Below are 24,910 nucleotides of genomic sequence, written 5' to 3'. Positions count from 1 at the left end.
AAATGTCTTTGTGATTCTTTGTTTACAATTTACTAGCCAATTAAGCCCCACCCACATTTACTGGATAATCATGGTGAAAAGATATTTCTTCATAAAGAAAATGCATGAGTATCATACTGTGAACCTGTACATAGTGCGTAATTTGACCCATACTGAAAGTCATTAACTGAACAAAGAAACATATTTTTATAATGTCAATGACAGACGATAGCAAGAGTTGTTTAGTCAGTATGTGTTGACTTACAAAAGTACTCCTGGGTTCATACATATAGACCAATCTACCTCCTCTCTCCTCTCCTCGTACCATAGGCATTTTCTCCAAACCAGCTAGAAAATAATTGAGAGAAAATGTGAACCACATTTACCCATGTGTAATTATAGTTGGTGGGAAGTAATCTAATACAAGCTTTTTCCACAATAAATATGTATGTGAGATATATTTTAAAATAATAAACACAACATACGTAAAAAACATTAGCTACACAATCTATTCATAAATGAATGACTTGAATAAACTAAGGTTTGTGGAACTACACCACAGTTTTAATGATCAATGAGAAAAATAATAACGACAGCTTGCATCCATGTAGGACAAAGAGGGGTGTAGTTCTACAATGCATACAACGACATACTCTTGGTCTTGCCACCTACTATGATGACTCGTGCAATCAGAAATTACTCTCTGAGTGGTCTGTCATTTTTCTGTTGCAATCCTGGAAAATTCTTCATGCAATCTAATCATTTAATGTAATTAACTTTCTAATTATGGACATCATCTTTTACAGAAGGGATGATATTTGAAAAATACTAAAATTAAAATGTTTTATAATTTGTTTCTAAACTGGAATTATAGTTTTTGAAAAACAATAGAAGAAAAATGCTGGTGTAAACTCATCTTGCATGCACTGTAGTGACCAATGACAGTGTACATGTAGATACAGATCTGCCATCAATCACCATATATAACTGTTTTATAAGTTGAGTCAAACTGCAAACAACAAAGAACCATATCTGCTGCAGTATAAAGTACCTGCAGATCAGGGTCTGTGTTACTTGTTCTATTGATTACTCCTATTAAACTGCACAGACCTAGATCTGCCAGTGCATTATGTAATGGCAGATTTTGGTCTGTGTAGTTTATAGTTGAACTCTTATAAGCGAGTATATATATTATGTGCCATCAAATTGCTGTCTATGCTCTTCTATTTTATTTATGCTTTCAAACAAGTAGCAAATATGACCCTGATTTCCTGGTGCATTATTCAATGGCAGATCTGGGTTCATGATGTTCAGAGCTGTATGTACTTTCCAAATGGGTAAATACAATGTTAGGATTTAAACTTGTGCATAATTCAGACTTCAACCTGCAGCTAGAAGTCAACAATAATAAAGCAATAATATGCATGTCTTGTGACATCTTACAAGTGCTCTGACTTTTGAGCCAGGGATCCAACATTCATGTATGTGACGCACTGTCAAGTTATGATGTCTACAATGTAAAACTTCATCATAATATCTTTCATATTGAAAAAGTTACAGTCCAGACACACACATACACACACAAGTAAACACACAGGTCACAGGGTGATATTTTCCCTTGCTTTTACTTTGAGCTCTAAGATATGCAACACAAAATGCAGATATGTCTTTTCAAGTTTCATCAATTTTTTTTTCTTTAGCTAAAACGTTACAGCCAGCATTACAAAACATGTCACTTTGAGATGGAGACATTACCATGGTATATGACACATCATCTAGTTATGATGAATATCTCTATAAAAATTTCATGAAAATGTCAGTAATTTAAAAGTTAGAGTCCAGGCAAGTAAATGGGTTACAGAGTTAGGTTTTCCCTTGTTGTCACCTTGACTTTGAGGTAGTTTAGATGACAACAGCAACTCTGTGAGTTATGATCAAAATTTGGTCATCATCAAAATCATCCAAGATCTTTGTGATAAGCTTCACAGATTTGGTTGGGGGGAAAAAATGCTGTGAATATTAGAGTGTTCACAAGCCATTGAGATTCTTATTCTAAATTCATCAACAGTCATAACCCTGTAAGAAATAATAAAAATCCACTCATCATTAAACTCAGCTGAAACTTTGTTGAATTGACAGCAATTAAAAGCCAATTGTGTGCTTTTTCTAAGTTAGTCAAGGGCCATAACTCTACTCAAAATCTGGTCTTCAGCAAATATGTGTTAGTTCTTGTTAAGATGGAGCTTTGCAGAGAATATGATTGAAATCAAATAAAATATGTGAATGCTCTAGTGTTCACAAGCTATTAGGATGTCTATATCATGTCAATCAATAACTCTTAGAAATACAATCCATATCTGCCAATCATCAAACTCATTCAAGTTCTAGTTGCTGTAAAGTGTCACCATGAATTTGACTAAAATCAAATGAAGAATGTAGATGCCTGACTGTGTACAGGCTTTAACAGGGGCAGATGGACAAGGACCATATCTTTACCCCTTTGCCTAAGTGTTTACAAACTTTAATGTGGGCTGACCATTTTTATGCCCCCTGGCCTAATTGTGTACAAGCTTTAACATGGGCAGATTGCTACTGACCATCTCTATGCCCATTTGCCTAAGCAATGAGTGGGGAAAAAAATGACTGCAAAACAACATATATATTTTGATCATGCTATCAATCTTAACAGAAAAATAATGGTGGAAATGGTTTGGAAAGACATTACAGTGTTTGACATGTACACTCAAATTTAATTTAAGGGTTACCTCATTAAACAATCACCTGCCTTAAACAATCACTTTTTCAAGATCCCCTGCATCAAATTAGTGCCAAAATAAACTTCTTTAAACAGCCACCTGTTTTAAAAGGCCACATCTTCACTTTCCAAGATCACCTTTCAAGACTAGCTAGAATGCATCTTTCCAATAACAATCTTCCATTACTTCTATTTGACTCTTCTTGTCATTCCTCTAATAATGGCAAAAATAGAGCATGCAGAATATTAAGCTCTACTAGTAACAGAACACTCACTTGGTTTGTAGAACGGTTCTGGTTCAGGAGGAATGTATCGGATGTGTGTTATCTTCTTGTTGATCACCTGAATGTCTGAAGGCCTTAAAAACAAACAGGACATCAGTATAAATAAAACAACAGAGACTCAGTATCCATCTTACAGTTCATTACAGCTAGAGTTGAACAGGTATGTATCCAATTAGTGATTCAATACAAGAAAGCAGTAATGCAGAATTGTATTGGCTAATACAAATTTGCCTTTGCATTTTTTATAGTACTCTCACACCAACCCATTTGATTGTACCTCTACTGAGTTTAAAAACAGAAGACATCAAGGATATATAAAATGTATAAAACTTTGTCAATTCATTCACTGAGTAATAAGTTCAGTCATTGATTTTTATGTTCTAACCTAGCTGTCACCAGGGAGTCCCAAACACTGACAACCTTTTGGCATTTCAAATCAAATGGGAGTTTTTGTAGGAACACAGTTGCCATATTTGCTTGGGCCAGTTTACGTTTTCAAGCAAAAGATGTGATGCAGTTCACCGTCTTTGAAAATCTCAATAATTCTGTATATTTTGGATTAACATCTCTTTGAACACATGTATGCAAGAGTTTCTCCTATTTCTTTCTTCAATTTGTTTAAGAAATATTAAAACTAGACATTGCAAATATTGGACACACATGATAGAATTTTTACTGAAATAGACTATTCTAGAAACCAGAAATGGACAGTGAGCAGTCTGTTTGTTTCTTAACATCAGGAACTTCTATTTGCATTGAAACACCAATAATTTGACAGTTTTTTTGCATTTTTTATATCCTTGATGCTTTTCTTCTTTAAAATCAGTAGAATGTTGAGGCAAGAACAAGGGTTTGCCAAGTTTTCCAAGTCCTTGCCCACAAAGTTCTAACTCACAAAAGTGGATTTTGCTGTTCACACTATTGCATATGATTATCTGCTCTAATTCCTGTATAAAAAAATTGTTGACATTTGGACAATTATATTGGAGTGTAGAGTCAGAGTCAATTGCATATCAAAAAGTTGGAATTCGCCACTGCAAAGCTAGATTCATCAGGCATCGAACACATGTCAATGCGATAGTCACATGATACAAGAAAACCATCATTGATACATGCTCCATTCATGGTAAATTTTTCTTCAAGTTGCCATAACAGCAAGCATTTTCTCTTGCTTGTTCTTGGAATCAATATGTTGAGAATTATGCCCCCTTTCGTTCTTTAGCAAACATAATGTTAAGTTCATTTAATATTTTTGAAATTTGTTTTAGCAGCATTGGAAAGGGCTTATTGTCAATATCGTATGGTTACGTAGACATGTAGGTTGCGAGATTTGTGTAGTCATGTGAGTACCAATGCAAAAGATGATAACCAGGTGAAATTTCATCAACGCTTAAGTTTCATCTCATCTGCAAGCAGATTAAACAGATAACTATTACAAATTCAAAAGTTCTCAAAAATTAAATCACTTTACTATTGATTTCATGCAGATATGACTTGATGTAATATTATTTAAGTTTGCTAGGCCCACTGGTAAGTCGCTACCCTATGCCACCAACAAACAGTGGTGGTGAATTCCAAGTTTTCAATAGGCAATTGACTCTGATCCTACACCCAAACATATATGTACAAATATTACAAATGGGTTGGGAAGGGTTAGAGGAGATTCGGATTATTAAACCATAAGGGATATCACTAGTGCAGTATACCTCCTGTAAGGTTAAAAACCACCACGCTTTCTAAGTCAGCATGTGGACTCATTTGAGTATATCTGGACTATGAAATACAACTGATTATGAAACATCTAAACATCCATTCGGGTAAAATATAGTCACATATTTGATGCTTTGCTCATAAAAAAAACCCAAAGTTTAATTTGCATACTTGAAGCGTTTACTACTGATATGCTCCAGTGACCACCGAAGGCAGGTTGAAACCTAATGATTGGTTGAAAAACACATGGCTGCTGACCACAAATGACAGGTGACCACTGATTATGTGACATTTATATAGGAAATTTATTGGGGGGGTAATTAGAATGCCTTCTGTGACCAAGTGGCCAATGAACTCAGGTGACCCTTATGACAGGTTTGAATGTACATCTGGTTTTAATACAAAATAACTGGACTGCTTACCATCTTGCTGCCTGCTGAGGCCCCATCATGCTGGTCATAGCATAAAGAGTCCTTGGTTCTCGCAGCTTTGGGACCTGTTAACAAAAAGACTCTTCTAAAACAACAAAAATAAAATCAATTTCTCATTTACAAAAATTACAAATAATAACTTGCTTGTTGTTTGTTTGAAGCAATAGATCAGTATGGGGTTTATTCTTAACTTTCTTGTGAATGATCGAAATGTAAATAATATCTAAGCAATCATAATGATGGGAAAGTACAACAGTCATATCAAATAAGTTAAGCCAACACCAGTATGTAAAATCTGGCAATGAGGGAAATTTCACGGAGAATATTTTATTGCAGCCTTCAAACAGTTTACTTTATTGTTGAATTTGCTTGATGTAGCCAAAGTTCAAATGTATGAATATTTTATTTGTTTCATCTTACATAGTCACTACAGATTCCAATCTATCAGTGCATTCTATGACAAATTTGAAATCTACTTCTAACAAGAGGAAATGACTAGTATAACATTTTTACAAATTAAGCAAAGAAACAAGTCACAGAAAATATCCAATACTAAAAGCTGCCCACCCTACGTTTTGGACAAAGCTTACAAAAAATATCCACTGTTAAGCACACTTGTCTCAACCCAAACATGATTAGAATGAGGGAAGCAACTCTTAAAACATGAGCAAAGTACAACTATTTTCTTCGAGATCATAACTATGCTAACTTGGCTCTCACTGCAGCTTAACTATGCTGGTTAAAGTAAGACTTAAACATAGATTATACTTTGCTTTACTCAGTACATTCATACTGGTAGCGAGAATGAACCTCCTCAGTGCAGATTTTGCAAAGTACATAAAGGGAGCTAACCTTTCTTGAATGTATATGATACGGACATCATTTACGACTTTGACGGTGTGCACAAATAGCGAGACAACAAGGTTAATGCTTGAGAATATATACTTTATTATAATAATAATAATAATAATAAATAATAATAATAATAAATAATAATAAATAATAATAATAATAATGACTTTATTTAAAGACAGTAACACAATTAGCTGAAGAACTAATCAACCGTGAGGCCCTCATACAAAGGAATTTATTTACTTTAACTGCATCTCTGAAGCCACTGGATATATTGGATCTAGAAGAAGGAAATAGTGTGGGCATTTCTAATCTCAACTGGAATACTATTCCAGAGCAAAAATTTCCAGAGTATTGGAAACTTGTTTGGAAAAATTCCTTATTTGGTTTGGAAATTTATACTGTTTTGTAGACATGGAACACAGGTGGGGTGTATTCCCTGGTAGCCTATACTGGAATAGTGATTGTAAATATTTAGGAGTACTATTATTGGATATCCTGTATTTTGATTTGGCTTTTCTCAACCAGATCTAGTCTTTTATGGGTAATATTTTTAACTTACCAGCTAAATTTTCCTTGCTTTCATTCTGGATTGATATTAGTCCAAATGCTCTTTTTGAAGATGTGCCAGCTCTGCTGATAAACTTTTTACTGATATGTTTGATAATGTTCAGTAGGTTATTATCTACCAAAACACCAAGTACCAGTACTCTATCATGACAGACCATTTGGACATTTTTATCATTCCATGTAGTAACATATTTGTCAAATCAAACAGGTTCCACTTTTCATCCATTGAATTAAATGCATTTATATTTGTACTTTCTCCATTTTCCTTTGGAATTCTGCTCCAAATTAGTGACCCCAAATATTAAAAAGTTTTCGTAAAGAGTTCTTTACTTCTAACACACTGCAAAGACCCAGAGCTGCCAGCAAATTATGTGACAGCAGATCTGGGTCAGTGCAATTTGCAGTTGGACTCGAGTTATAAGCAAGTCTATACAGTACTTTATGGGTGTCTGTGATTGGGGATGGAGTTCACTTTGTATTGTCTTCACCATCATTCATTAAGTCACTAAATGTGTTGATCTTAGCAACCACGAAATCCATGACTGTTTGGGCTCCATGAAAATTTGTGAATTCATGCACAGTAAAAATAAAATCTAATTTACCATACATGTGATACATTTAAAACTCCCTTCAAGAGAATTTTTTCCCTTGATTTCCAGCAGGTGTTTCCCAAACATATATAAAAACTAAAAATATTCTTGATTAATAATTTAGAAAGGTTGCTATAGTTTTTCTCAGACTTTCTGCCAACTTTTTTAGTCTGAACTGATGAAGCGCCAAAGGATAGTGTGGTATTGTCTCACTGATATTCAGGATATAACACATGTAGGATCCAGGCTTACCATTCCTTTGCCATCCTCTTTAATGTAAACAAGTTGGGTGGTCTTGAGCAGCTCCTCCTGCAACTTGTTGTCTGAAAATGGACAAAATAAATACATGATTATTTCATTGCTGATGGATTTGATCTTGATTACAGATCAAGAAATACATCCTAAGGTTTAAACATATTAGGACAGAGCAAACTAAATCAAGGCACATGTATATCCACCATTGTTTAAAATGCAGCACTTTTCCCATGATAAGCCCTAGCACTTGCTTTACAGTTTTATTTAAAATCTTTGTGGGAAAAAAAGCTTACTTAAATAAAAATTCCCATCAAATTTTGGACAAAGCATGGGGATAAAAAAATTAAAATACTGGGCGCTTCTACATCCTTTAGCTATGTTAAGCTATCAACCTTTTAAGTGCCCCACTCCCCAGCCATCTAGAAATTTTAAAGGCTTTTATGTGTTTCTGTATCCCCCATAGCGTTGGCATTTTTTTTTTCTGTAACAACGCAAAAAGAATTTGGAAGGAAAAAAGTATTTATTATTCTTGTTCAGGGGCTGCTCTTTGCTATTTGCATTTTATTATTTTAAAGTGTGTCATCATAAAATTAAGGTCCCTGGAGCTTGTCCCTTTGTTTTCCTTCCTGGTATATTTTTTGATGACATAAACTTCTCTCTAGGTCCAGTGGCTGGTTTCTATATCAGGGTTCCTAAATTTTAGTGATCTTAACCAAGGATCAATCTAATATATTGTGTGTGTGTTACATGTGTATGCTATATTGTTTTAATCATGCTATATTGTGTATGTGTTACAAATGGCCAATTTATATATTTGAATTTTTGTATTAAAATATTTGTATTTACTTTATTTATGTACAAAAAATACCCCCAAAATTCTGTAAGGTATAATAGTTGTATAAAATTATGTGTTGCGATGGTTCTCCAGTTTCAGTCAAGTAATTGTTTCCTAAATATTAACAAGACTGGTATTTTTGTATATAGTATGTGTGTGTGTGTGTGTGTGTGTGTGTGTGTGTGTATATATATATATATAAACTGAGCAGTTTAAATTCCAAGAAACTAGAAAAAGACAGCCATGCACAAATAAGATTATCTTTTTGCAGATAACACATTTTCTTTAAATAATTATGTGAATTTGCTTATGTCACCCAAGAGCCTAAAATTACTACTATAACAATGAAATATCCTGTATATAATTTGCGCTTAGATAAATTTACATGAAATAACAGATGACATTATGGCCCATCAATTTGTAGGTCAATATAAAATATTATCCAGCATCCACAACAAGTTGAAATAAACTATATGAAACAATAAATTTAAAGGTCTCCTTCCTGTAGAAATAGTCATGTAAAGTTTTGCACTCAGTGGTTTGTCTGATTTATTTGTTTGTCTTGTCTTTTTTTTGTATTTGCCTCTGAAAAGACTCATTAAGAGTTGAAAGTGCTCAGGCAAGTTAGATAACAGTTGTGCACTGTTTGTTGTCTGTTTATTGCATTTATCTGAATCAATCCCTGATGCATAAGTGACCACAGCAGTTATCTTCTTGTCCAGTGGCTTAATTACCTACCGGATTCTAGCAAATACCTAATACGAGGGAGATAACTAGGTTACCAAAAGGGTCTATACTTATATTTACATTCTATCTGTCATAAAACAAGTGCATCCTATCAAAGCATGGCTTCATGTTCACTTTCACTGACAATTTTATTATAATAATTAAGCTATCTGTTGCTATCAAAATTTTATGCAATAAGTTTGGAAACAAATGCCACTGTAAAAAAATTACTTTGATAACTTTTTTAATGGCATTCAATATGAAAAGAAACTGTTGTCCGATTGTTTTAACTGCATGTAGTTCAACTATTTATCTACCTGAACTAGTTATATAGTATACATGTTACCGGTATGCTGGGTCATCTGTACAAATAATGTATAGTAGTTTTAGCTGAAAACATCAAAACAACAAATCCCAAATATCTACAGCTAATGAGTACATTTTAAGCCACCATTATGGAAGCAGATACTGTCTGTTTCTTGGGAGTAATAATTGAACTCTTCCACCGTGATTATCAGCATGAAGTTTCAGTTCAGGAGATAAGTCAATCAAGGATTTTCACTGATCATTACATCTTAAATTCCACCAATCACATACGTCACTACATCTCAAATGCTACCAATCACATTTATTACTACATCTCAAACTCCACCAATCATACATATCACATCACACACTCCAAGATAACATATATCACTACATCTCAAAACACATCCAATCACATATATCACTACATCTCAAAACACATCCAATCACATTATCACTAAATCTCAAGCTCCACCAATCACATATATCACTACATCTCACACCCCAGCAATCACATATATCACTACACCCCAAACGCCACCAATCACATGTATAGCTACATCTCACACCCCAACAATCACGTCACTACATCTCAAACTTTATGAATCAAATATACAGTGCATAGACAACAAAGCTTAATCCTGCAGCACTGTAAACCTCACTGCATGCAATTTTTTAAAGCTGACCTAGATAAACAATTGTCATATATATGACTGTCTTCAACATGAGAGAATAATTCAGAATTTGTGAAATATTTAGAAAGATCTGTAGATATTTGAAATACTGACTGATTATAGGACCAGCAATAAGGCAAGCAGCTAGACAAAAAGACAGGAAGGTAGGTAGGTTGGCAGGATCATTGGTAGGTAGGTATATAAGCTCAAAGTGTAAAGTAAAAGCAAGCAGGCAAGAAGGAAAAATTAGGCCCATTAAAGGTCACGGTGCATTAGCACTGTGCAATCTGATGAAATTTGTGATCACTGACATTAATTATTTGTCTATGATCATTGATATTAATTGTCTATGATCATCGATATTAATTATTTGTCTATGATCATTGATATTAATTATTTGTCTATGATCATTGATATTAATTAATTGTCTATGATCATTGATATTAATTATTTGTCTATAATCATTGATATTAATTATTTGTCTATGATCATTGATATTAATTATTTGTCTATGATCATTGATATTAATTAATTGTCTATAATCACTGACATTAATTATTTGTCTATGATCATTGACATTAATTAATTGTCTATGATCACTGATATTAATTAATTGTCTATAATCACTGACATTAATTATTTGTCTATGATCATTGACATTAATTAATTGTCTATGATCATTGATATTAATTAATTGTCTATGATCACTGATATTAATTAATTGTCTATGATCATTGATATTAATTAACTGTCTATGATCATTGATATTAATTAATTGTCTATGATCACTGACATTAATTAATTGTCTATGATCACTGACATTAATTAACTGTCTAAATAATGGTTGGGCAAATGTTATGCATTTTGTTCCAATTATTTCACAGTTGAGAGAAAGTTTAATGAAGATGAACATCATGGCTTTACTTAAAATATTGTTTTACTTTCAATACATCTTGATCAAGAGCAGTTGATATTAAGATGGCTTATTGTTTATAATCAAATAATTACTGTTGCAGAAATTCAACATGGTCTTTTTCTAAATTTGTAACCTATATTTTTAAATTTGTAAAGCATTTTTATACATAAAAGTGTTGCCAATGATAAAATGTGGAAATTAATAATTCATTAAAACAAATATTTAGTTGCTATCATAATCAAAGAACAGTGAAGCTCTTTATTTTGTAACCTGAAAATCATGCTGGAGCACCATCAAACTGAAACTACCATACCCTACTGCTTTTGCACCTGCATGAAAGTGCAGATTTGAGGAGATGCTGGTAATAATCTATACTAAAAATTGAAAACTTTTAAACATTCACTGTTCATAACTCACAAGCAAATCTCCCACTCAAAAATCTTAAGCTTTGTAACTATATACGACTTTCATGTGACAAGTGCCTGTAGCATGACATAGTTTAAGAGCTAAAATTGCATGCAAAGAGCAGGACGTCCTATTTCAACTTTCTGAATTGGAAATACGTGAAACTGAATCTTAAAACTGAATCCCATTGTAATATTTCACATAAACCTGACATCAATTAAAAATGCTAATTAAAGTCAAAGAAGAAAAAAATACTATTTTTGTTATATGAGTCATCAATAAATAACTTCAAAAAATTGTTTTCTAATATGTCATTTAGGGATTTTAAAAGACAATTTTATTGTATCTTAGCTTAATTTTTCTCAAATGACCATTTCTTTATCTACTTTCCTTACAGAATAGTTTTGCTTTTGAATGCGCCACTCTTTGAGATTATTTGCATGTTATTAAACTCTTAAGTTTCAAGTTCTTTTCAAATTTTACTGAAAATTTCCAATTCAGATCAATCATATAGCAGATGGAGCTTGAGTAAAGCAACATACCACAGTGTAGTTCGGAGTCTGCAACTCCATTCCAACCTATAACAAATTCATTGGGATTCTTTCAAAGCAAAACAAAAATATGATTGTGGTACATGAAATTATGAACATGTGAAATACCATACATATACGTTTACAAGTTGGGACCAACTGCAAACTGCACAGACCCAGATCTGCTGTTACATAATGCACAAGAAGACCTGGGTCTGTGCAGTTTAAGCAGAGTAATCAGTAGAACAAACAGCATAGACCCTGATCTGCAGGTGCATTATGCAATGGCAGATCAGGATAATTGCTGTTTGCAGTCTGACTCAACTTATAAGTACATGTGGCAAAACAAAAATCATGTCTGAATCATTTCTACCTCCATATCATATCATGGGAAGCAACCTCAGAAAGAAAAAGTCACTAATAATAGAACAAACACTAGTATATATGATTTTTGTAAAATTTTGAAGTTTAATACATTTTTAACCCATGAAATCCTTCAGTCACCATATGGTAGCCTTTGCAGAGTATTAACTTTGGTGTATTTTTGGGTTGTACCAAATTTGTACCAATGTAGGATATACTGGTAGTATGTGGCTCTAATAAACCAATAATACAGATAAAAGTTCAAATAAACTAATCCCTATTCTTTTATGTTTACAAGTCAATCTTTCATTCTTTAGATGACTGATGTTTGTTTTGAATCTTATAAATAAATATAAGCTATCATGAAGAGTTTTAATTATGTATTGTTGTGAATAAAAACATAAATATGTCATGTATAATTACTGTATTTCAATTTTATTTCTTTTCTGTGTTCATGTTAATAAACATAATCTGCAACTGAACAACATTTTAGATAACATCTGAGGTTTAAATAAAAGAGAGAAAAAAAATCTATTTAGATTTTCGGATATTTTTTAAAAACATTTGGAGACTTAATTTTTAGATAAGTATTTCATGGAGATTTCAGCGGTATATAATTCAGACAATTTACAGTTTTTATAGAACATTTGTTTATTTGATGTAGTGCATTTGAGGTCAAGGATCTTGGATTATGCAAGGTTATGAAATTCAACCTACCATAATGCCAGTAATCAGGATTGGACAATAATTACTTTGTATACAGGTTTGGACAATAATTACTTTGTATACAGGTTTGGACAATAATTACTTTGTATACAGGATTGGACAATAATTACTTTGTATACAGGTTTGGACAATAATTACTTTGTATACAGGATTGGACAATAATTACTTTGCATACAGGTTTGGACAATAATTACTTTGTATACAGGATTGGACAATAATTACTTTGTATACAGGTTTGGACAATAATTACTTTGCATACAGGTTTGGACAATAATTAGTGGTAATAAATTTTTTTAAAATTTTTTTAATTAATAACACATGAATACATAAAAGATTATATTGTACCAAAGTATTCAGAGTCAGTGTATTCTGCCCAAAGAAGCATCAAGGCAGACAACCCAACCTGGTCTGGACATGTTTTGAACCTATGCCTTTCTGGTTGCAAGTCTGTCTTACAAACTATGCAGCAAATCTGACTCCCCTGGTACTTATGATATTACTGAGTAATGGGATAGTATCCCACCCCACATTAAACAAAAGAGTCCTCACCCCACATTAAACAAGGGCCCCCACCTCGCATTAAACAAAAAATCCACAACATTAAACAAAAAACTCCATACCTGACATTAAACAAGAGTCCCCACCCCACATTAAACAAAGGAGTCAACATTGCAATCATGGTTACACAGTAAATCAAGGTCAATGTCTTTTTATGTTTATACATCTATGACATATACAAGGCTTATAGATAATGCAGAAATGTATCTTACCAAGTAACAGACCTTGACCCATAAGGTCAAAATCAAAATCACCTGTTTCCTCTGCTTCAAAATAAAGTCAATCAAGACTACACATGCAAATGATTCAAAAAGGCAGTACAAGGAGTAAATATTTTTCTGTTTATTTAAGCAAATTATATGGACCAAAAGAAAAAAAATGAGCAATGATTATCAGTTTTTCACCCTTGTAATCAAAATAATGGGAACCATGGCAAAATTTTTGTGCACAAACTTACAAGGGCTCAACAAAGCACCAATTTCACTTCAAGCAACATTGTCACTGAAAGAGCAGTGAGTATCTTTATATCTAATGATATCATTTGTCTAGTCTGGGACTAAACAGAGATAAAATCAAGGCTTCCTCACTGTACAATCTAACGGAATGATAAGATCTGTCTTAAAATCTGTAAATAAAGGGAATTAGATTCCATCCATACTCTTGTAAGAAATGTATCTTTAATTCAACAACATTCACAAGATAAACTTGTAAAACTGAGTATATAATTATCACATTTCTCAAGTGTAATCTTCACTTGGTAATATATATTAATTCAAGACTGTGGTGATATATGATTACAGTGATTTAATACTTTGACATAATATTATTACACTTCCATTTCTAGAGAGAATAACCAGTTAAAAAGGTAATAAAGTGACGGTATGTTACTAAATACATATTACATACCATCATCAGTTGCTTAAAAGTCAAGTCAGACTGTAAACAACAATATTCCTGATCTGCCAAAGTGTAATGCTCCTGCAGACAAGGGTATCCCTTATTTGTTCTACTGATTACTCTTGACCAACTGCACAGACCCAGATCTGCCAACATATTATGCAACAGCAGATCTAGGTCTGTGCAGTCTGCAGTTGGACCTGACCTCATAAACAAATTCATGCAGTATCTCTCACATTATCTGATAAGTACATTTACAAATACAAAGAAAATCAACATGCCATTATGACCCATGGGACTTAAATTGTTCACTCTAGTTCCATTGTTATGGACTCCCAGAATCTCCTAAAGCTATTTCCTGCAACATGGGTCTCAATTTATTCCACTGTCTTTATCTGCCATGGTACAATTCCTGTTTGAGTCCCTTGGTTAGTGTTGATTTTGTGACACTATCAATTCAACAATTTATCACCCTTTCAGTGCAACAAAAACAAAATATCAGAACAGAGAAATTAATCTTGAAATATTAACTGCAAGAAGATTATGTACGTAAGTAATTATCATATGCATGGACAGAACTAGGAATTTTCCTGTGGGTTTGATTCTGAAGAGGGACTGTTTCACTTTGCTTACAATGGCTACTAAAATGTGCACTACCAGTATCTTAACTTGAAATGGTAGGAAGAGACTGGCAGTGGTGGTGGTGGTGGTGGGGCTGATACCACCCACCTACCCCACCTCCACTGGATCCACTACTGCACTGTAACATTATGGTTACAAGTCCCAACAGTGATGAAAAGAACAAGGAGTGAAAGGAACGTTCAAGCCAAAATGGTGAATATTAGGTGCAGTACATAATGAATCAATAATTAAATCAGGAAAAGTTAATTCAGCTGAGTAAAAGAACATTAATACAAAACTAGATTATGAAATAAAATACTTGTACAAGAAAGTAATAACAGATGAAACTGACTCCAACATTGACAAAGAATTGCTTTGAAAAATTGCTTAGTAGGAGTCAAGGCTTGTAGATCCAGCAGTGATCATATGGCAGGAGCAAGCTCTAAGATAAAACAGAGGAGGTGGTCAGCCTCCCTATGAACAGAGTCATCAGTTTATTTTTTTATGTAAGAAGAGGGAGGGATTGACATATCTTTACACCTATATTCATGAGAATACAACACCTTCAGCCCCATTTCGTGACCTTTCAATCCATACCCATTCAAATAGGGTGTGTGTATCACATGAAAACAAGAAAAAGAATCTAGCCATATATTAAGTGAAATGTAGAACAGTTTTGGAACCAAAAGAAAATATCTCCAGCTACAACCAGGAAAATTAGATTTTAAACAACCATTAAGTACAAAAGTGCTTAAATTTTAGATTGCAGAACAAGACATCTGTAATTATTCTCTAGCCTCTAGTGTCAGTCGATGTAATCCTCATTAAATGATTTTATTGCTTATCTTTACCATTCAAACTCAACAGTTCACTTTTATTTACCGTACCCTCTGTCCTTATATTTGCTCACTCACGATTGATAAATACTTCTATACAAATCACTGTTTGATTATGCCTATCTTTACAGTTTGAACCATAAAAGGAAATTTAGCCCTCTTAAACTTCAAGAAATCTTCGTATTCTCTGACATATTGTAAGAAATGAGCAAACAGATGATGAATGGGATATAATGTATATCCAGAAAACATCCAGGCTTAATATGATTTACAACCGTTAATGGCAGGCTTATAAAAACTCAAAACCTATACTCTGAGTGTCAATAATGGTAGAAGTAGAGACAATCTGTAGGCAAAGTTTAGGATGGGTGGACAAAAAAGTTTAGTTAAGATTTAATGAAACTTTAAGTATTTTTGTAATGAGTTAATCAATGTATTATGGAATGTGTCAGTCACCCGATCAATGCCTTTTATGAGTGACACAAAGATGGTCAATGTGCAAACACTGTATTGGTACAAAGAAATATGAGATCTGTCTTCTAAGGGTTTCAAATGAGATAATGCAAAATAAAACTAAAGTCACTGAAATTGCAACCTGCATGTTTAATGCACCTATGTTATCAAGGTGTGGTCAATAGCATTTCAACACATTGCTGAAACATAAAATCTGTTCAGGCAGGAACATACATAGAGCTTATCTACAAATGAAACTTCATGTGGAGTGGGGTGGGGTGGGTGTTTGGGAGGCAGTAGAAGTCCTCCCTCCAGTTAAATAAAAGTGGAGAATTTTCTTAACAATTTAATGGAGAAATAAAGGTAGGGTTTGAAAAACAAACATGATTTTGTGGACTCAATTGATGTTTTAGCATGATTTTTATACATTTTTATCAAGCAGTCATGCAAAGAATAGACCCTACATACTGGTATTTTATAATGGGCTATATTGGTTTATCAATGGTCTACGTACAGAAAGGTCTTGACATGTATTGAGACCTGTTGATTAATATGTTCATCTAATGTTCTTGGTTGAATTATGGTAGACAAAATGTAGATAAGAAAAAAATTACTCATTTAAGCTAACTGGGAAGGTTAAACCACTAAAATGCTTTGATTATTTGTAATCAATCCCGTTTGGTCGTGAGCCTGCCAAACAAATTCAGCTTCTGCATAACAGATGATCACAGAGTTAGCTAGTGGCTGATAAGACCAAAATTCAAAACAAACTGAGACAACAGATTTATTGCTGACAAAATTACAATTCCTGCACACGCCAGGTAAAATAGTCAGTGGGTACCATATATACTTGCTTATAAGACAAGTCCATCTTTAAACTGTACAGACCCAGATCTGCCATTGCATAACATGCTAGCAGATCTGAGCCTGTGCAGTTTGTTAAGAATAATCAGTAGAAGAAACAGCATAGACCCTGATCTGCAGGCACACTATGATACAGCAGACCAGGATCTTTGTTGTTTGCAGTTTGACTTGACTTATAATCGAGTATATATCGTAATATGTTGTATTCACACAAACAGCTGAAACTTAATAGCAAGAATCACGTCTCTAGCATGGGACTCAATCTAACTGATCATAAGCTGTACTGAAGCAGACGACAATCAAGAATGGGTGTAAATTTCTAGAATTACACCTTATCCCATCGAATCACATATTAGGCAGAATTAATTATCTTGAATTACATTGACAAATGGATAAAAGCCAAGTTTTTGACCTTTTATCTACATCTGATCAAGTCCCCCATTGTAGATTTTATCTTGTCTATTAATCCATTGTTTACAGAAATAATAATCTTACCATAAAAGAATGACATCAGATTTTTGGAATTAGATTTTTGTAAAGTTATCTGTCACCACTATTCTGCTACCCTCCAATAGGCTCTAAAACTTAGACAATGTTCATGAGCAAGTCGAAACTTTTTTGAAAAACTATCAAAACTTGCTGGGTTATGTCCTAAATTTTGGTTTTACGGATGGCAACATAACATTAGTAACATTCCAGGACCTAATTTTTCTTTGCAGGTGCAGATTCATGAAACATTTTTTCCTCCACAATGGTTCAGCTTTGCAAAGGGGATGTATGGTTGTTTCTAACATTCCCAACTTCCTTCATTTGCTGAATAGTACTGATCTATTTAACCCATTAGTGGTTTGACTCAGCCTACCTGAACCCCTTTAAATTCACCACTGCACTGCCAGGAAAGCAGATTTTCTGAAGCAACTGCCTTGCACCCTGCTTTTGTAAGGTCAGTATAGGGGACATGAAACTTGTATTTGATACTCTGGAGACATTAAAAGTAGATTAATAACTTGTAGCTCCCCCCCCCCCCCCCTTATAAATACATTCCTTTTGCACTGAAAACATAAGCCTTATAAATGGGGTAGACTCTCCTGTTGGGAACAACAAGTTAACCAAAGTCTATTTTGATTCTGAGCAAAGTAGCCTCTAATATGGAATTGGCCTCTTGCAATAGACTATTGTAGTAAATATGTTTTAGTAATCAAATGTCCAAAAAGCTATATATGTTTTATTAATCAAATGTCAAATAAGCTATATATGTTTTATTAACCAAATGTCAAAAAAGCATTATATGTTTTATTAATCAAATGTCAAATAAGCCATATGTTTTGTTAACCAAATGTCAAATAAGCTATATATGCTTTATTAACCAAATGTCAAATAAGCTATATATGTTTTATTAACCAAATGTCAAAAACACTATGTTTTATTAATCAAATGTCAAATAAGCTATATTTGTTTTATTAACCCAATGTCAAATAAGTTGTTTTATTAACCAAATTTAAAAAAATCTATACATGTTTTATTAATCAAATGTCAAAAAGCTATATATATTTTACTAATCAAATGTCAAATAAGTTGTTTTATTAACCATATGTCAAAAAAGCTATATACATTTTATTAACCAAATGTCAAATAAACTATATAAGTTTATTAAACAAATGTCACATAAGCTATATGTTTTATTAACCAAATGTCAAATAAGCTATATATGTTTTATTAACCAAATGTCACAAAAGCTATATATGTTTTATTAATCAAATGTCAAAAAGCTATATATGCTTTAGTAACCAAATGTCAATTAATGCATGTATATTTTTATTAACCAAATGTCAAATAACCTATATATATTGTATTAACCAAATGTCAAATAAGCTATACATGTTTTATTAATCAAATGTCAAAAAAGCTACATATGTTTTATTAATCAGAAGTCAAATAAGCTATATGTTTTATTAACCAAATGTCAAATATGCTATGTTTTATTAACCAAATGTCAAAATGCTATATATGTTTTATTAATCAAATGTCAAAAAGCTATATATGTTTTATTAACCAAATGTCAATTAAGCTGTATATGTTTAATTAATCAAATGTCAAATAAGCTATATATGTTTTATTAACTAAATGCCAAATAAGCTATATATGTTTCATTAATCAAATGTCAAAAAAGCTACATGTGTTTAATTAATCAAATGTCAAAAAAGCTATACATGTTTTGTTACCCACTGGCAAAAAAGCTATATATGTTTAATTAACCAAATGTCAAATAAGCTATATGTTTCATTAATCAAATGTCAAAAAAGCTATATATGTTTTATTATTCAAATATCAAAAAAGTTACATATGTTTTGTGAATCAAATGTCAAAAAAGCCATATATGTTTTATTAACCAAATGTCAAAAAGAGATATATATATATATATATATATATATATATATATCAAATGTCCAAAAAGCTACATGTTTTATTAATCGAATGTCCAAAAAGCTATATATGTTTTATTAATCAAATGTCCAAAAAGCTATATATGTTTTATTAATCAAATGTCAAATAAGCTATATATGCCTTATTAACCAAATGTCAAAAAAGCTATATATGTTTTATTAATCAAATGTCAAATAAGTTATGTATGTTTTATAAATCAAATGTCAAATAATCTATATATGTTTTATTAACCAATCTGAAATAATCTATTTAAATGGCAATTTAAAACAATGGTACTAACATTGATGTCCTCAAATGCTCATGCAAGAAAGTATTACCCATTGTTTTCACTGATTCTCACACTAGTAAAAAGGAAAAGTCAGTCAAATTTTCTGAGGAAATACAATTTTAGGTGCATGCCCCATAAAAATAGCACTACAAAATATTCACTGAATCAGTGATCAAACAATATATGGATTATATATATATATATATATATATATATATATATATATATATATATATATATATATATATATATATATATATATATATATATATATATATATATAGGGTCTGGACCACTTGCCACATGGAATTAGTTACAGCTGCAGCATTGTAGTTTGTGAAAAAATAACCATCAAATGTAAAATTAAAATTGGTTCTCTACCACATCACAAATATTACTGCATATAATCAAGAATAAATAACATTCATGTGGCAACTGGTGCAGATTCTCTAAAAATCATTTAATGTTACCCCATATATACTCGCTTATAAGTTGAGTTCAACTGCACAATGCACTGACAGATCTGGGTTTGTGCAGTTTGTGAGGAGTAATCAGTTGAACAAACGCCATAGATCCTGATCTGCAGGTGCATTATTCTATGGCAGAACAGAATCTTTGTTGTTTGCAGCTACCTTGATTGATAAGTGAGTACATACAGTATATCTCAAGACTTTCATCATTTCATTATGATCTCCATCAAATTGCAAACAAAATATTTCTAAGAAACAAATGATGCTCAGTGATACTCAGTGATCTTCAGTAATACTCAATTATACTCAGTATTTCTATTCTTTAACAAGACTTAGTAACTTAAAGCTGCATTGCTTCCCAAAACTAAAAGCAATTAGATCAAGGTATTTTCTCAAGTTTATATGTAATAAAATTGTAATATATCTGATATAATTCATAATATTTACATGTATTATTATATACTTTACAACATATCTTAATTCTGCTTGTTAACAGATATCTTAAAAAATATATGCAGTATCGTACAAGTTTCATACAGTATTTTAAAAGTTTCATATAGTATCTTCCAGGTTTTACACCATCCATTCAGGTAGCTATAACATGTTCAAGATGGCTTCTGTAGTGGCCATAATGGATATCAGGTTGGCACAATTTCCATTAGAATCAACTAGACATCATAAGAGGTTTACTTGTGAAAACCCCATCTCAATATGACTTTCCATTTAGGAAAAGATCTAACAGAATTTTCAGATTGGATACCATGGTGGCCATATTGAAAGTCAGATTGACACTATTTCATTTAGGACCAACAAAACATTATAAGAAGTCTTTTAGGACAGACTAGACCAAAAATGTCGTTTGGTGAAAAACCCATGTCAAAATTACCTTCTTTCAGAGAACAGTCATAAGAAGATTTTCAAGATGGCTGCCTTTACTTAGCATCAGATCAGTGCCATATTTATTAGGACCAACTAGACCATACTAAGAAATCTTTTGGTAAAATCCTCAAGCTGATATGATCAATCATCCCTTCAAGAGGAGTGGCTATAACAAGATTTCAAGCTGGCCACAGTGGTGGCCATATTGGATGTCCAAGCAGAAATTATTTATACTGGACTCTACAGACATCATAAAAAGTCTTCTGGTGAAAATGACACGTCAATATGACATTCTGTTCAGGAAGAGAAGCAGTAACAAGATTTTCAAGATGTATGATATTGCAATCATATTGGGCACCATTTTCATTGAGGACAAGCTAGACAACAAACAAATTCTTTCAGTGAATACCCCATACTCATTATGATCATCAACTGTGAAGTAGCAATTACAAAATTTAAAAGATGGCTGCTTTGGTGACCATATTGGATGTCTGATCTGTTTCATTTTCATTTAGGACTAACTAGATCTTAGGATGAATGTGCAAGTCAAGTTTCATCAATCCTTCAAGTAGTTTGGGAAGAACAGCAGTTGCAAACTTGTGCTAACAGATGGACTGATGTTGGCTGACAGATGACAGACTAAGGACCATCCCTTAAGCTGTTCTGGTCTGTGATAATTAGAGCCACAAAATTGTGACATACTATTTACCTTGAGAGAATGCAGCTTTAACGGTTTATACCTAAGATGGTAAATCCAATGGATGTAGGAAGAGATCAAGCTGATATTAATTAATGTTCCATCTTTATGAATGATGATACAGTTAATCCATGCCCTACCATACTGTGCACAAATACATTACATTTCATTTTCTTTTGCATGAACAAAAACACCATGTAACTATCACTGACACTCTATGGCAGGCTAATGTTTTAAATATTCATTAGTCAAATCACATTTAACAAATATCAGGCAGGAAGGCATGTTTTTATTATATGATATGTTATCAGAACTATGTCAGATTACCATTTTCTGCATTTTTATGGAGTGGAAAAAATTACTACCAATATAAAACCTTTCTTTAATCTCAAAGTGCACTAATGATTAAATAATTTACATCCATTCAGGACTTATGTCAATATGTTGATGCTTTGCTATACAAACACTTCTAAAATAATGTATACATATGTATATACATGTATCTTATATCTTAAGGGAAGGTGAAACTACTGCAATTATGGACTGATTGCTTTCCAAGCCTTTTGAAAATCTTGAGTGAATTATTGCCCCTATCTAATCAATAAATCCCTGGTGTGTGTGTGTGTGTACCATTTTATGCTAGTTCTAAATAAATATAGGCCTATAGGAGCTGAGATTTGCATTCTATGATATGCCTTTATCATTTATTAGAATTAATTGTGGTACTGACCTGCACTTTTGACCGGGCTCTATCAAGACAGTTCCATTCAAAACTATTGCCCTGCTAAATCAAGCAAGAAGGGAATTACAAAGTCATATTAAAATTCCCCACTGTAGCACTTATATGGAATCAATATATTCTTTAAGAGGCTGGATCATGCATACATACAAACGTGTCAAGCCATTTGAGAGAAAAATCTTTATCGAAAATATACTGACTTGACTATTGACTAAAACAACAGATATTCTAGTAAGGTCATATTCTTGCTTTCATTTGTTTTGATCAAAAGCAGGTTGTTAGATTAGAAGATAATATTAGACAACAGAAAAGACAGTATGATATCCTTTTCTGCAAGGCTTTGATGGACATATCTGCAAGGCCTTCAGGAACAAATCTGCATGGCTTTGATGAACATATCTGCAAGGCCTTCAGTAACAAATCTGCATGGCTTTGATAAACATGTCTGCAAGACTTTGAGGAACAAATATGCAAAACTTTGAGGAACAAACATTTTTTCAGCTTTGGCAATGTTGAATATGTACAACTGTATCCCTTGGAAGTTATTTAAAAATCCTTTTCAGTAACTATGGTGACAGAGAACATTATTGTCATTTAGTCTTGGAAGAGCTATTGTATTTCATTTTGACTATACATGCAGTATTTCCATGCTAGGATGCCAGTCCATGTGAGGTGGTAACATTTATAAGACACTATGGTCACTGATCCCATTTCATTACTTAACAGTAATACCATGTATGTAAATACCTGAATACAAAGTTATCTAACCTATAAGGCTATATATGAACAGAGTAAAGTGAGTACTTTGTGATTATAAAGCAAAAGGCATGATTTCTTATAAAAGAGAGATCTGTATAACAAAATTAATTAATGCTTAGCTTACATCTGCATTTTTCCCCCACTTTTATCAAAACCATAATTCCAGCTTGGAAACAAATGCATAAACCTTCCATTTTAGTATTTTGCAAGATAATCACTGCTATAAGAGATCATATCCATACTTAGAATAATTTGATTCTGCACAATAATTATGGTGTACAAAGATTTTCCATCAATTATGGCTCAGAGAGTAATTTCCAATTGCAGTACATCTCCTTTATGTTGTGAAACCAATAGTATGTCATAGCGGTAAAACAGGATACAACTTGAGATCATAGTTATTCTTGTAGACTATAAGAAATACAGTGTAGTCTCAACAAGTCTAACTTTTACAAGTTATTAATTTGAAACAGATTGTACAGCAGTTTTTTTTAAGTATGTTATGTTTAATACTAAATAAATGCTTGTCTAAAAAACTAATGAAACAGCTCTATGAACCTGCTATTTAAATACTGGGCTAGACATGCAAGTCCTTGATGGACATTCAACTCTTATAAAACTCTGTCTCTCTCTCTCTCTGGTAATAATACAATTGACAAATATTTGTTTTTAAACTACATTATTTACCTTCAAAACATTTTATCATTATTATTATGAGAAACAATTTATTCAGAAGAAAACCCCTTCAAGCTGCCATATGGCTTCTAATCTTCAGTGTACATCCTATGAAAGATGATTAGTACCGTGTCAACTTACTATTAATGTATCCACGTTTCAGTTGGACACAAACAAGCATAACTATTTAGCCAAGAATGATACTTTCTAAATTCACATAGCAAGAAATAGCCACTTGTTCCAGATTTATTTTATTTTATCTTACACACAACTGTGTTAAAATATGAATAGCAAAGTGATTTAAACCAATATTTTCAGTACTGAATAGCATAAGATAGGTTTGGTTCATAGCCTTGACCTTTTTTTAATCTGACATCTGCATTAACAAAATAACACCCTTTATCAATGGAATGATAGACTTGGCTTCAGTCAAGAACAAACTGATCTGAATTTGCCTCCTAACAAAGTCTGCATAATCTGTTGCCAGAGTTATGCTAAAGTCTTGGAAAAAGGCATGTTTTAAATCATGTTTCTTGTTTTAATGGTACTCTTAAAACAGTAGTGACTACACCATATAGAGGAAATGGGAGCTACGGTATCTTTCCCAAGGTCACACAGCAACAGTTGACCTTGGCAGGTTCTGAACCTGCAATCCTTGGACTATGAGTCCTGTTCTCTACCAACTGAGCCATCATGGCTGAAATGAGTAGTAAGCTGATGGATGAATGAAGTTCTCTTTAAGTACCTCATTACTTCTGCTATCAGGAAGAAACTTTAATTAATTTATTAATGAACTGATTAATTTATATCTATTTTGTTTGGAAATTACTAGGGGCACAGAA

At 32.6% G+C, this 24,910-nt stretch overlaps 1 protein-coding gene across 1 annotated transcript in view; it reads right to left on the bottom strand.

Moving 5' to 3' along the window:
• LOC149785676 (uncharacterized) overlaps positions 1–24,910 on the bottom strand; it is a 256,710-nt gene that overhangs the window by 172,681 nt on the left and 59,119 nt on the right. Inside the window, exons 3-7 of the mRNA XM_089979920.1 lie at positions 11,831–11,866; positions 7,424–7,494; positions 5,151–5,224; positions 3,010–3,092; positions 245–327 (exon numbers count right to left, since the gene is read on the bottom strand). Coding sequence (XP_089836046.1) covers positions 245–327; positions 3,010–3,092; positions 5,151–5,224; positions 7,424–7,494; positions 11,831–11,866 — 347 coding nt within the window. The remainder of the gene's footprint in view (positions 1–244; positions 328–3,009; positions 3,093–5,150; positions 5,225–7,423; positions 7,495–11,830; positions 11,867–24,910) is intronic.

The sequence above is a fragment of the Sinohyriopsis cumingii genome, chromosome 13 (genome assembly GCF_028554795.1).
Source record: "Sinohyriopsis cumingii isolate HCF-2022 chromosome 13, ASM2855479v2, whole genome shotgun sequence".
In the NCBI taxonomy this organism is placed as follows: Eukaryota; Metazoa; Mollusca; class Bivalvia; order Unionida; family Unionidae; genus Sinohyriopsis; species Sinohyriopsis cumingii.
Note: the sequence above shows the minus strand (reverse complement) of the source record. Positions and strands in the feature narration are given on the sequence as shown.